Raw genomic sequence first — 17,310 nt, forward strand, 5'->3', positions numbered from 1 at the left:
TTATTTTGAAAAAAATATTTACGACGTCTCCGCTCTTGGGAATCTCGCGAGATTTTAGACCAAACAAATCCATCGGGCTCTTCTGACTAAAATGTTCAGCCATACAAGTCAACATACAGAGGTAAATTATAAAGTTTCTGCATACTTAACTATAAGGTCAGATCTATCATCTCACATTGTGTCATGAACGAATAAGCAAACGTACCAAAATACAGAGTTTAAAACGCTACAGGTGAGTAACAGTTTGATGCAGCGTCAGGAAGCGACCAACTGCAGACCTTCTAATCGGCCCCTGGCTGGAGAAGTCCGTCAAAGGATCAGCTGTTAATTCAGAGAGTTTCTGTGATATATTCATTGTCCCGCCTAATACAGACACCAAGATACCTTTAAACGTATTATTTTTGGGGCCTGTCCACATGTTGACATTAATTTTGCTTTAAATTACATTGTTAGATTTAGAAATTGAAATTCCCTTGCTTTTTATTTATTTATAAAAATGCAGATTCAGATTGATTTGGTGCAAGCAAACATAATTTTGCCATGGTTTATTTATCTTTTTTTAAATAAGGTTTTCATGTAGGCTACAAAGCCCATTATCAGGAGACACATAAAGGTGATGTTTTGTTCTTACATTGTCTTTTCATAGCAACACAAAACTATTTTGCGAGGAGAGGAGCAGCCAACTCTGCAGAGATGTGAAGACTGTTGTTCCTTGTACCACTGCCCTTTCTGTGTGCCTGAGATGTTCAAACCCACCATCAAAAGCAAATGTTTGAAACATTTACAGGGTCACAGAAGAAGAGCAATACGACACAAAGGCTAGTACTAAATAATATGTGTGAGAAATGACATGCATATTGAATATTGATTACCTAAAAGTGTCTCAGGTAGTGAAGTCACAAGAATAAATGATTATTCTTTGTCTTACTATAATGGGTCTATAATAGAGGACCCTTTTCCTTTTTATTCCCTTCCAGAATTCTTCATTTTCAAATGTCATTTAAAGTGCCGAACTGGTCCACACTTTCACTGCGTCAGCTGCACATCCACTTTTATGAGGAAAGATGGTTTTCTAAAACACCTGGCAATGTGTGACAACAAAAAAACCAAGATAACAGTTGTGGAGTTGAAATCAGAGAAGAATTCACCTGCACCAGATCTTCATCTGACTGCATCTGAGTCTGGCAGCACTGCAGAGATGCCTGTCAGTGATGGACACAAGAGCCGGATCTCTGAGGATGCTCAGAAAATCAGACGAAGAAAAGGAATCTTTGAACAATACTTGTGCCCTAAAATGGTAAGTTTCTTTTACTTTTGTTTTTATGTATCTTTATACACTACCGTTAAAAAGTTTGGGGTCAGTAAAGTTTTTTATTTATTTAAAGAAAGTAATACTTTATTCAGCAAAGGGAGGCAATTGACAAAAAGTGACAGACATTTTTACAAAAGATTACTATTTTAAATAAATGCTGTTGTTTTCAAATATATATTCATCAAAAATCCTTGAAAAAATGTATCATGGTTTCCACAAAAATATTAAGCTGCAACTTTTTTGCACATTTATGTTTCTTGCGACCAAATCAGTATATTACATAGAATGATTCCTTAAGGATCTGATATATATATATATATATACACATTAAGGATACGTTTACACAACAATGATGTAAAAACTGAAAAGTTTTTCCTCTGTGTTTTTTGGATCTGCGATAACGACTAAAAATGCTGTATTATGCTGTCAGGCCAGTAGTTAGCAATGTCACTTTGTGAAGAAACTACGCGCCTATAGACTGAACACGAAATATGCAATATGTGAGAAGTCACCATATTCACAGATTTGCATTTTTGTTACACGGAGACGGTAACTGTATCGTTTTAAGAACTTGCACCCGTTTTCAAAAGTTTGCGTCTTCAGGCCCACAAAACTCTTGTCGTGTAAACGAATGGCCAAAATCCATTTTTAGTTGAAAGTTTTAGTTTTAGTTTTTAGTTGCTGTCTTGTAAATGGTCCCTAAGACTAATGCACTGAAAATATTCATTTAGATGAATCATCATAAATACATAGCAGAAAAATCATGGGCTTTGTTGTGTCAAAATTTATGAAGCTGTGGAAATTTATATAAACATACTAAACACTTTTCGTCCTGTGCGTTTGCAGGCTGTAAGTGAGGAGACATCGGGCCCGGGGCCCACTGATTCAGAGATGGCAGACCAAGGGTCCACAGGTGATGAATCTCATCAAACAGAAAACATTCTGCAGAAACATTCTGCTCGTCTTGACCTTCCATTTCCAGTGTGACAAAGGAACGAAGTGATATCAGGCACAGTTTTAAACATATTTTTATCTACTTGTTATTTGATCATAGTGCCAAAATAAAGACACAAAGCATTAAAAATGCTAAATAAGTAAGGCAAGGCTCCACTTGCTGAATTAAACAAGATGATAAGGGCATATGACAACAATATAGGATTGAAACATTTATCCTTGCATGCTGTTTAACATACATTTTTAAAAACTATTCAGCGAACACTGCAGTATGTGATACAATGTGGAATGATAGTAGTTCATACTGAATAACAGCCTATGTAACCTTCCTTTTTACCACTTGCCCAACAGAAACATGAATAGTGCTGGCGAGCAGGTCATTAGAAATGTTTTTGAGCTTTTAGGATCAATATTTAGTGAGATGTTATAGATGTTTTAAAATGAGTCTAAGGCCTTTGTGTACTTAACATACTGAAATCAATGAGCAGATTAGGCTGGAACACATGACACAACACTTTTGCCCATTTATGCAGTCTGAATGCGTCAATGCTAGTTGCTGAAAGTTAGAGCCAGTCTACAGATTTTGAGAAGTCAGAGTCAGAGAATTTTGCAGAAAATTGCAAAATGGATGGTGGGTACCGAATAAATGTTTTTTTCCACTTCAGACCATTAAACGGTTGTTATTTTAAAATGAATTTAGAACATTGATTTCATCTTTCAGGCAGGTTTCTGTGTGAGTGTGTTTGTTTCAGAACGACTTGAAAGTCTGGTAGTGTGTGATCATCTGTCGTTCGGCAAGTGAATGCCTACTGTTTTAAAAATCTGTTCAGACTTTAAAAGTAGTGCAGTGCATTCCAGCCTTTAAGTTGGAATGAAAAGCAAGTTGCTATAGTCTTTTTTTTTTTTTTTTTTCCTATTGTGATATATCCAAGTGAAATGACTTATCAAAAAGTGAAACAATGTAGGGTATGCTGTGATTTCATGTGAGTGACAGGTTTATTTTGATTAAAAATTATGAAGGCACAAAAAGTTAAGAAGAAAAAAATGTGCACGGATAAATAATTTACAATAATAAATACTGCAATGTTCCATAAATTGCCCATTTTGATTGCATGGTGATCTTTGTCAGTCTGGCTAGCCAAAAAACAAAATTATGAAATCCAGTGTGTAATGTATGAGTCTTATATATTAACATGCTCTGATCAGAGATCTTCATATTTTTACTCTCTTTAATCTCAGGTGAAAGCAGGATTATGGAGGAGCAGGTGAGAACAGATGAGCCATCTAAATCCCCAGTGGATGAAGGAGATCCTTTAGTGTTAAATCTCTCTGTAGTGGATCACAATGGCCCAGAAACCACTGTCTCAAATTCTGCTGCCAATCCTCATCCTATAGAGGCTGATCTCGCCATAAAGACTTTGGTAAATGAGATGTTCACTGGGCACACACCTGTGGAAAGCACCATCCCACAAAGATCCAAATCTGACGCACAAGATCTGTGTCCTTTCTGCGGTTTAATGCTGCACAGGAAGAATCTGCAGGTGCATTTAAGAAGGAAGCACCCAGATCAGGTTTTAAACCAGGAGAAGCCTGCCTCTGCTCAGGTGAAATACCCAAAACAGCAGAGACTCCCTTTGCGAAAACAACAGAAGGTGAGAGGAGAAATTCATCCTTCGCAAAGTTATTGTGCTTTTTTTTTTTTTAGAGCAGAGTTTCCCAAACTGAATTCCTTGGGGATTTGTGATGAAAAGCTAATAATTAATGGACAATTCAAATAAATAATTTAAAAATAAAACACTTACTTAAAGTAAATATTTGATTTGTTTAACTGCATGTCATGTGACCATCAGAGAACTGTGAATATGCATAGGCCTAAGGGGTTCTTCTGAACAAAAAAGTTGGGGAATCCCTGCTTTAGAGTAAAGGGACAGTTCACCTAATTATTCTCCCTCATTTTATTCAAAATTTCTCCTTTTGTGTTTTCCAAATGAAAGTCATACGAGTTTTCAATGACATAACATATTTTCATTTCTGGGTGAACTATCCTACAGTGGCCCAGTAGTGCACAACACAACGAAATGTTAACACAACGAATCACCACAACACAACAGAAATGCTCCCGCGTGCGTGCGTATATTTTTATGAACAATATTTTTGTTATGGGACAACTAAACAAAACAACTTTCCCATATGGACCAATACATAGGAGGGTCTGTCTGCATCCTGCAAGACAACGTCCATTACTAGAAACGCCTACTATCATCCATGCAAGTTATACAGTAGGTGGCGGTAATACTCCTAAAGAGTGAACGGCCATTAAACATGAAGAAGACGAAGAAGAAACGCCTACTAGCAACAACAACATTCCCACGGCCGCTCCAACGATAGACGCGCGAATTCTATGTCGTCAAGATGGTTCAATGTCGAGATGAGAAAGTAAGTATGAGTTGTTGTTCATACAGTGATATGGCATGTGGAATTTTAGTTTAACTAACGTTATGTGTGTGAACTGCAGCACAAATAGGTTGGGAAATGAACGGATGTCAACTATGTCTCCCTTCAATTTAAGTGTTTGAAATGTTTGAAATAACTGTAAATAGTCTTCAGTTTCCTTTTCCCTCCGGTTTGTGTCCAGAGTCAGACGTGTCTTAATACCTATGTTCATTAGTATTGAAACCATATCTTCACACATACAAGTTTTGTAAATTAAATGTTAAATGTTCATATTTTTGGTTGTGACAATTATAAGTAATGTGACTATTAAGGAGTTCCAGTAAATATTTTATTTACTTCTAGTTTCATGTTACCATTCTGAATGAGGGAAGTTCTCCGGGACCTATTTCACTTGCTGAAAATGAGTACAAATGCCTGTTTTGTAAAAAGACTGGAGAGTATCCTGCTCTGGTGGCACATGTACAGACCCATGAGAGGTCTGTTGTCAAGCATGGAGGTATGTTTTAGAGTAATGCTGTGAAATGTTATAAAAACAGACAAAAACATGTTGTCTCTCTGAAATGATTGTCAGCATGTAAAATTATGCATATGCATTCATAAAAGTATTTTGTGATATATTTCTCTCTTTTTTTTCTTTTCTTTTTTTACAGGGTATAAAATATATAAATGCCACCTTGGATGTGTAGATAGTGGACACTATCACTGCTGCTACTGCCGTCAAAGTATAATTCGAAAAAACTTATTTATTAACCATGTGCAGAAGTGTGCATCAACCAAAGTCCACATTCCATCTACAGAACCTTCTAGAGAATGTTTAGAAACCTGTGCTTTAAAACCAACTAACTTTCCATCGTCCCACAGCATCTCAACAGTATCTGCCACATGTGATCCTATCCCCAAACCTTTAACCACTCCAGGTTTACCTCGAGCTTTGACTTCTCCACCAGTCGCAAGCACCTCTGGACCTTCCATTATTTCTGCGCCATGCGTGGTTGACCACAGTGCCTCAGAAACAGAACATTTTTCCGGCACTCCACCTACACCAAGTTCCTTGACAGACTCGAAGACTGCTGTTTTACATCCTACAATTGTAATGCCCTCAGACATTCAAAATATTGTGTCTGCCAACCCAACTGAATGCATCTCCACCAGTAACAAAAAAATATCTAAGTGTAGGCCAAAGCGAACAATGTGCTGCTTTTGCAACAAGATTTTAAACAAAAAAAACATCAAAACTCACATTCAAAGACGTCATTCTTTGTCTACTCCAGATGTCAATATAAATCACCATCATCCGTCAACGTGCATTGACCGCACAAATGGAATTTCCGCTGTTGGAGGAACAGTCACTGGACCAGTAAGAGCTGTACATGTTCAGAAATATTCAAGGGGTCATCTCCATAAAGGGGCGATTTCTTATCTCTACTTTAGTCTTATTTCTACTGAAGATGAGACACCTCTCAATAAGGAAGGTCTTTCAGAGGTTATCAGAAATAAGTAGATTTCTGATAATTCGTCTAGCAAAACAAAAAAAAACTTTCACCCACCTCATATTACTATAGGTTGAGGAGAACAATGGTTAGGTACAAAAAAACAAACACATTTGGCATTGCCCATGTTCAAAACAAGTCCATTGCAATATGGCACTTGAACCAGACAAATCCTGAGCTTTTGAAAGAAAGTTCAGGCAATGATGTTGCATTTGACTCCATTGCAGATATATCTTGTGAATGATAATAGTAATGACAAAATGTGTCTGTCCACCCAATGGAAAAGCACTGAGTGCAATGGTCTATTAGTTATTATTAATATTATTATTTAGAAAACAAAAAAGATTCCAGCTATTCTGCTAAACAAACACGCACACAATTTTGAACAGTGTTTTACCATATCAAATGTTTTTATGGACCCTTGAACTCTTCACATATTGAGTCAGCCAAGTCATTTCGCGACACTGTTTCTTGGCCATATAAAGGATGCATTAAAGTTAAAATTTGGGCTTCATAATAGAGGTAATGGTCTAACAAAATCCAAATTTCAATTTTCAATAATCTTTTAATATTACACTAAATTCGTATATAGCTATAAATTACTTGGCTAATTTCAAATGCAATAAATGCAGTTGAAGGGTTTAAATGATTTTTTCCTAAATTAGGATTTTGTTAGACCATTACCTCTAATATGAAGCCCTATGACAAAGAAATGAGCGGGAGCATTTTTGTTGTGTTGTGGCTTGTTTCTGGATTGATTCTACATTAACTTATTTGTATATCTGAAATACCTATTCATCTGGACCCAGGGGGTCATAACATAATTTCAGATTAAATATGAATAGCAACGTTGCAGTTTATGCAGCTAAAAAGAAAGGACAATATCATAAAAGGGCATCGTTTGCGTGATTTTACATGCAGCAAAACCCAATACTTTGCTCGTAATACTATGGGTTATATTCTTCTTCTTAAACAAAAGCAGTTCTTAAATATTGGCGCAGTTAAAATTAAGAGCATGGTGTCAAAAGTGTGATGAATAAACCGAACCACCCCTGCGCAGAATGGATGCGTCCGCAGAGAAAGCCCTTTGGCCGCTGCTGAAACATCGGCTCTCTTCGACACTCCAGCGATTTTCCCCGATCTCACTCTTCTGTCATGACAGTCCGCTTTCACTCGACCGGCGCGGATCATTGTTGACATGCGTGGTGGAGGAGTGTCTGTTGTTGTTTTAGCCAGATTTCGTTTACGCCTTTCTGGCCCATATCTATTGTAAGTTGCGAACGGAACCGGTGCTACTTTTTAACATTATAGTAACGTCTATTTTATGAACATGTTGCTTTAATATTGACAGAATAAACATTTAAATGAGCTTATCGGAAGCGTATCGTTATCATAGCGTTATACAGGCCAGTGAGATTAAAAAAAGAAATATTGCCTAAATGTGGGACCAGTAGCTGATTAAAAATTAGTTGCGTTACATGTAACACATTTTGAGTTTTGAATACTGCTGTGCACTAGTATGTGACATATTATGTACTTAAGTGTATATACTGTATATAGTCAAGTCAGTGGGCTCTAAAGTAAAAAAAAAACAAAAAGGGTTATTAACAGTCTGTTCCCACAAGTAAGGCTAGTTAGGGTTTGGCTGCTCATCAGGTTTGTTTACTCTTGTTGTTTTCGGTTTATTTTGTTAACTGGTAATTAATATGTTTGTGGTTTCAGGTTGCAATGGAGAGCCTGATCAGAGATGTGTTCAGACACTGTATCAGGTTTCCTGTGCCCATTTCGGCCTCTGTGGTCACTGAAGAGCTGGTGGACACTGCCACTGACAAGCGGTGCATTACTGTATTGGCCCGTGAGTTTAGTGGAGAGTTCTGTTGTGTAGTTTTATGGTGTGTTTGAATATTTTAGTGATATGAACACTTTATGTGCTAGCTTTTCAACACTCTTTCTCTGTAGGATGGAGTCAGTGTGATTTGGAGAGAGGGGTGAAACTGCATTTCTCTCAAAGATGGACTCTACTGTGTAAACATGACAAAATAGAGCACGTTCTGCCATCTGGAACAAGCTCACACATAGAGAAAGAGTAAGATATGTAAGATCTATGTGTGTGTGTGTGTGTGTATATATATATATATATATATATATATATATATATATATATATATATATATATATATAAATAATGCAGATATTCATGTATCCTCAAGAGGTAAAAAGAAAGATAGTTTTGACTACAAGTAGACAACACGCCCGTTCTCAAAATTCATCTCTCACTCAGGTTGCTCAGCTGCCAGTCTCCTTCTGGGACACTTCAAGCTGTCATCCGAGAGGAAGCAGAACATCAGTACCTGGAGGTAATGGCTGATATCTTTGAAATTTACATTTGAATGTGAGGAAAATATATACATTTTCGTTGTTTTTCTTGGTAGGTTTGGGGCCAAAATGGTCTGGAGAAAAGCTTGGACCTCATAGCTCTGAATAAGCATGGAAAAGTGTACGAAGATGGTAAGAAACACTTTTTGCTGTCCGTGTTGCACACCAAGAGTCTCGAATCACTGGCCTGTGGGACGAATATGGCTAATTGTGAATAAATGACTCTTGAGCTCGTTCTTTGGAGTGAATCAGGCCTATGTCTAAAATGAGGCTTTAAATCTAAAAACTGTTTCATTCACTGGACCATAAGCCATTTTCAGTCATGTCTCAATTGGGATGAACCAAGAACCTTTATATGAGGTGCACCTCGTTTGTTAGAGATATATCAGTCTACAACTGGTAAAACAAGAAACTTCTCTCTTTTGTCATATGGAAATGTATTTGCCAGTATGACGTCACAGGTCACCCAATATCAGAATAAGCTGTTTTTGGAGCTTGATTTAAATAAATGCTTTGTTTATAATGAGGAGGATGTTTTTAATAGTTCAAAGACCTTATATGTCACAAGATTTCTCATGATTCTTTTAAAAATAGACATGTATATTGAGTGGTTCTGTAATTTGGATATGAATGATTCATTTTAGTAACCAGTGGCTCCCTATTGATTTTTATCTACTCTGTCTGGAGCCCTGATCAGTGTGTAAGGATATTGGTCTGATTGTGTGTACTCTTTCTTTGTGCATCATTAGCTCAGTTTGCATGTTTGGCCTGGTCACCATGTGAAAAGAAGTTGCTCTATGTGGCTGAGAAGAAGAGGGTGGAGCCGTCAGCTCAATCATCATTTGCATCAGCCAGTGAGGATGGAGGGCTAGTGTTGCTTGAGGAACAGGTGAGATGTCTGTCTATCAATTCATCTCAACTGAGCTTATCCCACATGTAGCTTTGTGCATTAACTGTTGTAATTAGATGTTAGAAGAAATGCATTTGAGGTTTTAAAAGGCTTGTGACATTTCTCAGGATAAGAACGTGTATATTGAAGACTGGGGTGAGGGGCTGGTGGGTAAAAGCTGTCCAGTCTTGTGTGTAGCTGATCTCCTTAAAGCTGCAGTCATTGTGTATGCTGGCATCCCTCCTAATATATCACCAGGACAGGTGAGACGGATATATCTCACTATTCTTATTTACCCAATTAATAATCATTATGTCATGCCATATTGGCTTTAAATGGTAGATGTTATATCAGTGATCTCAAATTCAAGTGCTTTAAATAATAACTGAATTATTAAATACTCCTCCCTCTCTCTCAAGGCGCTGTGGGGGCCTAATGGAAGGGGTGTGGTGTTTGTGGGCCAATGGAATGAGCCATTCAGACTGGGCCTGAAGTTCTGCTCCAATCGTAGGTGAGAGGCTGAGTTAGAGAAAGCTTCAATCCCTTTAACAGCTAGTACTTTTCCTTAGAAATATTGATTCCGTTAGATTTCCATCCTCAAGTGCTACTATTTACTATTTACTCTTAATATATTATTTTGCTGATTTTCTTGTTTTCCAGATCAGCTCTCTTCTACTTGAATATGAAAGGGAACTGTGGTGAGATTTTTATTTTATTTTATATAAAGGAGGGATTGTATGTATGCACTTTTATAACCTCTTTTTGTTCAATTTGACCTTTGACCTCGTCAGAGTGCTTGTCATCTGACAGCATGTCTGTGTCGAGCCCTCGGATGAGTCCAGACTCGTGTTGGATCGTCTACTTACAGGGCCAGGTCTTTGGACCACATCATCAGTGCCTGAGCATGATGTTGGTAAGAATGCAAATAATTGATTAACATAATGTAATAATATTTCACTTTGGAATGTTTAGATGAAATGCCAAACTGGAGTATTTTGTTTAATATTTATTATACTACAGTATATACTCAACTGGTCAAAAGTTAGGGGCCAGTAAAAATTATTTTACTTTTTTTTTTTTTTATTATTATTAAAGAAATGAAGACCTTTACACAGCAAGAATGCATTAAATTGATTAAAAGGGTCAGTAAATGCTGCTCTATAAACATTATTCTCATCAGAGAATCCTGAAAAAAAGTGCATCATGATTTCCAAAAAACCAGCAGAATGTTTTCAACATTGATAATAATAAGAAATGTTGCACCAAATCAGGATATTAGAATGATTTCTGAAAGATCATGTGTCACTGAAGACTAATGACTGCTGAAAATTCAGCTTTGCAATCACAGGAATATATTTTCCAATAGAAAACAATTATTTTAAATTGTAACAGTATTTCACAATATTACCTATATTAGTTTTTTATTACTCTATATTCACTTTGATAAAATAAATACAAAATTGGTGAGCATAAGAGACGTTTCAAAAATCTTACCATCCCCAAGCTTTTGAACCGTACAAATCTCACACAAACCGTGTGTGTGTTTAGATTTAATATTATATTATACATATTATATTTATTGTTATATTTATTAAACTATTTTCTCTGTCTTTGTTTGTCCATTTTAGTATGATATGAAGAACAGAAGCACTTCGGTTTTGGTAGATGTGGTCAGGAGAGCAGAAAAGGGTACTTGGATAAAAACACATGCACACATTGAAGAGTGAGGTCAAATCAGTTTAATTTGTGTAACACTTTTCACAATGTTTTCTTTCCTCACAGGTCAGTTTGCTGGTATATACGAGTCATTGCCATCTCAATGCTGGTCTGCAGACAGTGAGAGAATCTTCTTCAGCAGTGCCTGTGAAAACAATAAGGTTAACAAATACATACACGTAGCTGAGGACAAAAAATACAGGTGCTTTACCAAAATAATAAAAAAAATGTTGGCACACTGTTAAATATCTTGCATAGAAACCTGTGTGTATCCAATGTCTCCACTATGTGGATTCTGAATTTCTAATTCCTAGGTTAAGATTTTGTGATTTTTGCACCATCTGTTCTTTTAGGCAGTTTTCTCAGTCAACAGAACCACAGGAAGAGTCACACAAGTGTGCGGACTGGATGTGCTAAGACTAGGTAGTGTGAATATGGAGTGATGTCATGACTGCTTTGACTTCAGGCTGTTTGTTCTCTTTACTATCAGTGTCATTGGATTTGTGACTTTAATTAATTCTGTATTTTTGTGTTTGGTAGATGATTTCGGGAGTGTGCAGCTGTTGACAATACAAAAAGACGTGATGGTGATGAGCTGCTCCTCTCCAAATCAGCCACCCTGCCTGGTACAAACACACACACACACACACACACACACACACACACACACACACACACACACACACACACACACACACGTACACACACACGTACACACACACACACGTACACACACACACACACACGTACACACACACACGTACACACACACACACACACACACACGTACACACGTGCACACACTTTACTAAAATAGTCATCTTTCACTGAAGATACTGCATGACACAGCTTTGTGTGTTTTCTGTAGAGAGTTGGCTTCCTCTCAAAAGTTGATCAGGCTGAGGATTTGCAACTTTGTAATCTGGGTGGAGCAGATGTTTATGAGGAATTTTATTGGCAGCCCATGTTGATCACACCCCCTTCTCAAGAGGAGAACCATCAGTTTTGTGAGTAACATGGATCTATCATCAGATATCCTGCCGCTACTAGCAATACTTCTTTGTGATTTTTCTTGTTCCTCCTCTCTGCATCTATATAGCTGGACTGAATTTCGGAGCAATTTTGTTGAAGCCTTACAGTCCTCAAGAGAGAAGGAAAACTCCTCTAGTGGTGAATATACACGGTAAGGCTGGTACTTTTTTCATGTAATTTTAATTCAAATGACCGTTTCTTCAAATGTCTAAGAGATGTTGCCACAGTTCTTCTGGATTTAGTCTGTCTCAGTTTTTTCTGTTTCTTGATGTAATTGATGATGGTGAGATCAGATCATATCGGCTGTTGTCAGACTCCTTGTGCATACAAAAATCTCACTGGATTATTACAATTGATGACAAAAGAAATATTGTATATGTAAACTGATATCTCCTACTGACACACTACAGTAAAAGATATAAATAACTGGCTTAAAACCATTTTTTGGGTGAAAATACTAATGTGCCTATTTTGTGCTTTGTTTGGAATACGTAAATGAAAATGTAAATTGGACTTCAAAGTTTAGGGTTCATATAAACATAACTTTCAGAATCTGAAATTTGATTGAACTAATTCGGATTGATGAAAATGACTGCATGTAAACATACCTAAGATGCGTTTCCACCGAAATTACCCGGAACATTTTGTCCCAGGAACTTTTTTTCCCCCAGACCTGTTGCTGTCTGTGTTTCCACCGCGTTCTAAAACTACCGTGAAGATTAGGAAAATAGTCTGGTGACGTAGGAATTCATCCTCTGAATTTAAGCTTAATAAAGCCTGAACCTTGTCGTCGGTCCATCGGTTGTATTTTTTAAACTCCATTGTAATTTGAATAGCAAACAACTGTTAACACACGCACCGCAACAGATGGTGGTTAAAATAAAATGCTGCGTGAACTCAACCAATCAGCATGTTCAGTGCCCAAGTCCCACCCCTGAAAGTTCCTGAACTTTGAAAAAGTACTACCCTTAAGAGTAGGGACTTTCAGAGGGGGAAATATTTACCCGGAACTTCATGTAGACCCTGGTTCCACCCCAAAGTCCCTAGTTCCTGGGGAAAGTTCCTGCGGTGGAAACGCGGCTCTAGTAAAGTATTTCTCTGTGCAGGTGGTCCTCATTCTCATTTCGCTGCTGACTGGAATGCCACAGCTGCTGCTTTAACCAAACTGGGCTTTGCTGTTCTTATGGGTGAGCATTCATACGTCATTCTTGTTCCTGTCACAACATAAAAAATCGAAAATGAGCACTGAAGTATTTTAACATTTTGTGTGTTAAAGTGAACTACAGGGGCTCCACTGGTTTCGGTCAAGATGGCATAGAGTGTCTGCTTGGAAATGTTGGCAGTCAGGACGTCAAAGATGTTCAGGTTTGTATATGCACAAATGTGACCCTGGACCACAAAACCAGTCACATGGGTCAATTTATACATCATCTGAAAGCTGAATAAATAAGCTTTCCATTGATGTATGGTTTGTTTGGATATAACAATATTTGACCGAGATAAAACTATTTGAACATCTGGAATATGAGGGTGCAAAAAAATTGAAACATTGAGAAAATTGCCTTTAAAGTTGTCCTTTTATGTTCGCGACTGTGCTGCATTCTCACAAAAATAAATGTTTTATATATTTACGGTAGGAAATTTACAAAATATCTTCATGGAACATGATCTTTACTTAATATCCTAACGATTTTTTGGTATAAAAGAAATATCTATCATTTTGACCCATACAATGTATTGTTGGCTTTTGCCACAAATATACCTGAGCTACTTGTGACTGGTTTTGTGATCCAGGGTCACAAATAACATGTGCCTGTTAAAAAAAAAAGTATTGCATTAGATTGTTTGTCATTCTTTGTGTCCAGAGGGCAGTGTTGTGCGCTTTGCATAATGAGACTACTCTCGACCCTGATAGAGTGGCAGTGATGGGTGGCTCTCATGGTGGGTTCCTGGCCTGCCACTTGGTCGGTCAGTATCCAGATTTCTACAGAGCATGTGCAGCACGAAACCCCGTCATCAATGCTGCCACGCTGCTCGGGACCAGTGATATCATAGACTGGTAATGTATCATGTTTACATTCGTTATTACTAGGGCTGTGAAAATGTCTGAAAAACTAAATTCGAATTTTATACTTAAATATTACTAATATTGAAATTTAAAAGGCATAATTTCGCTTGTCTCCTGAGGCCACAAGGGGGTGTAATTAGCTAAATATTAACTCTCCACATTGTATTGTTTATTCAAAGCAATAAAATAACATGACTGTTAAAAAAAAAGTGCATAACGTTTAAATTAACCTTTATAAATCAAATGTAATTTTGTAAATTGATTTAACAATTATGATTATAATAGCATCATGTATATGTAACCCCTCCGGTTCTACTCGACCCGCTCTGAGTGGGATTCAAACCGGCATGAGAGGCGGGCGTGCTAACAAGGACGTCAGTCTCTTGAGGCCAGGGGAGTGAGGTTTACTTGCACAGCTCTTACTAGCTGGCCTCTGTTTACATATATGCATAGTTTAATACAAAGAGCCAAAGCACTAATCACAGAGAGTGCTTTTTTCCTTAAAATGGAATAGAAAAAAATCCCCACAAAGTCTCGAGACATGTTTTTTGAAAGATTGACTTATAAACTGCAACATTCCATTAAAATAAAGTAAATTTTGATTTGGGTCTTTAAAAGCATAGAACCAGTTTCTCTTAAAATCCAGGAAAAGAACAGTTAAGCCTAATTTATTCCAGCACTAGAAGGAACCTCTGTATAATGCAGTAATGTAGTATTGCCTTAGTATTCTGAAATTATAATGTTAAATCTGTTGGATAATGATCAATATACTGCATTTCAGTTTTTACAGTGGCCGAAGGTAACTGTAATGGTGTTGTGTGCTTGTACTGCCCCTACAGGAGATATTCCTCTGTTGGGCTTCAGTATGCTTTTGACCAGTTGCCCACATCACAGTCCCTCACTTCCATGCTGGAGAAGTCACCTATAATACACGCTGCACAGGTATACACTGACACACGCATGCATTCCTAAACTATCTAAATAGGGATTTTGCACAGACTTCTACTGGTTTTATGTACAGCTAGTTATGAATACTTAACCCTAAAACTTTCTGCATGTTTACAGTTTATTTTTATTTTATACTGTTTTTTGTTGTTGTTTGTTTTGTTTTTTTTTTACAAATGAGGATAACCCTAAAAGGAGGTTTTTGGATTATTTCTTAGGTTTAGCACTTTTCTGAGTACAAATTTGTCATCAAACTATGCGCACACACACACAGACAGGAAAAGTGATTCATTTTGGATAGAGAATTTCTTGTGTAGCATAATAAGCTTAATATTTAAATATTAAACCTTAATGTGGTCTGTGTATGTGTGTTTAGATCCGAGCTCCTGTTTTGTTAATGCTGGGTGGGAGAGACAGGAGAGTATCGCCTCACCAGGGTCTGGAGCTGTACAGAGCACTCAAGAGCAGGAATACACCTGTCAGGTACACACACACACACAAACAAACACCATCATTTAATATACAAACATGCTGAATAGAATACTCATTTGTCACTAATAGTGATAGACCAGGCTGATTTAAACGGCCAGTATTTGGCCATTTTGAGATGATTGGTTTTGGCCATTAACATATTTTATTGTATTATTAAATGTAATTTATTCCTCTTATGGCAAAGCTAAATTTTCAGCATCATTACTCCAGTGTCACATGATCCTTCAGAAACATTCTATGCTGATTTGGTGCTCAAGAAAGATTTTTTTCTTATCAATGTTGATACTTTTTTTTAGGATTTTTTTGATGAATAGAAACAATTATTTGAAATAGAAATCTTTTGTAACATTTATAAATGTCTTTGCTGTCATTCTAAATCATTCTAAACATATTAAAAGTATTAATTTATTTTAAAAAAAAAATCTCACTGACCCTTCAGCCTGCTCTTTCTTTATCACACACTCTCTCTCTTCTCTTTGTCTGTTTCTCAGGTTGTTGTGGTACAGTGATGAGGGTCACTCGCTGTCTAAAGTCAACACTCAGTCCGACTGCTTCCTCAACATCGCTCTGTGGTTTAAAGAACATTTAAACTGACACTTCTCAGATGCTTTTTATATTTCTGTCTGCACATTATTGTGACATTCTTGCCAAAACTGTTAACGTCTATGAATGCTGCACTGAAACTAAATTTACATGCAATGGAGGTCCTTGTCCATTAGGGGGCAGACCTGTCTGTTAAATCAGCACTGCTAAAATAAGGGGTCAAATGCCAAAGCATGGAGTCTATAAGTTAAGAAATCTGAGCTCATGTACTGAGTTACTCAACTATTCTTTTTAGAATCAATTTCTAAACATCCAGACTCTTGTGAGATGTTTGCTCTTCATTCTGTTTTTAATGGAGAGTAACATGGCAATATATTTAGATCAAATCTGTTTGACTTTAAAGACATGGTGATTGTTTGTAGATTTAAATTAGTTTGAATATTACAAATAGTACATTTCGGACAGGAAATACAGGAGAAGAACAAAAATCTATTTTCTAGTTTCAGAAATGTATCTGCAGAGATTCAAACATTCCATGTTTATAAACATGATACAAGAGAGAAATGTGTCATTTATTTTGGACAATGTACATGCATTTCATTCAGGTGTGCATGCTGGCTTTGGTGGCTGCCGTAACAGCTCACATATCTAAGACTCTTGTGTCTATTTCATTTACAGCCGCTTAAGAAAGATCCTTCCTTCAAAGGTTTCTTTGTTTCATAGTTTTAGCAACATTCTTGTCCTTTGAACACTTAATCCTTAAATCCCCTTTGACAGATTCATTCAGCTCTTGTGTTTCTGTCGTGAACTCTGTTTTTAATGCTTTTTAAAATTATTATTATTGGGTATTTTGGTTTGCCGTTTGTGAGCACCAGCCAGGTTTTTGAGCACCAGCCAGGTTTATGTTACAGTGTTTTAAAAGGCCAATTGTAGCATGAGGATTTTCAATATGCTGGCAGTCTCAGGGGGCAGATTGCTTTATAACCTGTTAAGATTGCTTTGCTAATGACCCACAGAGAGACAGAAGTAGAACACAACA

At 37.0% G+C, this 17,310-nt stretch overlaps 1 protein-coding gene across 2 annotated transcripts; it reads left to right on the forward strand.

The window, feature by feature from the left end:
* The first annotated feature begins 35 nt into the window (after positions 1-35).
* On the forward strand, positions 36-17,053 carry LOC307173867 (acylamino-acid-releasing enzyme). 2 transcript variants are annotated; one of them, XM_079897411.1, is made up of 26 exons: positions 36-121; positions 647-818; positions 978-1,297; positions 2,159-2,225; positions 3,506-3,918; positions 7,933-8,065; positions 8,170-8,296; positions 8,492-8,567; positions 8,643-8,718; positions 9,336-9,475; positions 9,604-9,738; positions 9,895-9,986; positions 10,136-10,173; positions 10,267-10,388; positions 11,104-11,164; positions 11,258-11,352; positions 11,545-11,614; positions 11,732-11,817; positions 12,060-12,198; positions 12,291-12,374; positions 13,330-13,410; positions 13,500-13,588; positions 14,089-14,282; positions 15,131-15,233; positions 15,613-15,719; positions 16,220-17,053. In XM_079897411.1, the coding sequence occupies exons 1-26, from the start codon at positions 92-94 to the stop codon at positions 16,320-16,322; spliced, it is 3,153 nt and encodes a 1,050-aa protein (XP_079753537.1). In that variant the 5' UTR covers positions 36-91; the 3' UTR covers positions 16,323-17,053. The 2 variants fall into 2 exon arrangements, with proteins under 2 accessions (XP_079753537.1, XP_079753538.1); XM_079897412.1 differs by lacking the exons at positions 36-121; positions 647-818; positions 978-1,297; positions 2,159-2,225; positions 3,506-3,918 and adding exons at positions 4,245-4,702; positions 5,063-5,216; positions 5,371-6,077.
* Positions 17,054-17,310: the final 257 nt, after the last annotated feature.

This window comes from Squalius cephalus (assembly GCF_949319135.1).
Source record: "Squalius cephalus genome assembly, chromosome: 16".
NCBI classification, from domain to species: domain Eukaryota; kingdom Metazoa; phylum Chordata; class Actinopteri; order Cypriniformes; family Leuciscidae; genus Squalius; species Squalius cephalus.

Excerpts from the sequence above, each read along its gene's own strand:
- LOC307173867 (XM_079897411.1), top strand. The coding sequence starts at position 92 with ATGTTCAGCCATACAAGTCAACATACAGAG. Across the intron at positions 122-646 it reads ATACAAGTCAACATACAGAG|CAACACAAAACTATTTTGCG; the intron begins GTAAATTATAAA and ends GTCTTTTCATAG. Across the intron at positions 15,234-15,612 it reads CTATAATACACGCTGCACAG|ATCCGAGCTCCTGTTTTGTT; the intron begins GTATACACTGAC and ends ATGTGTGTTTAG.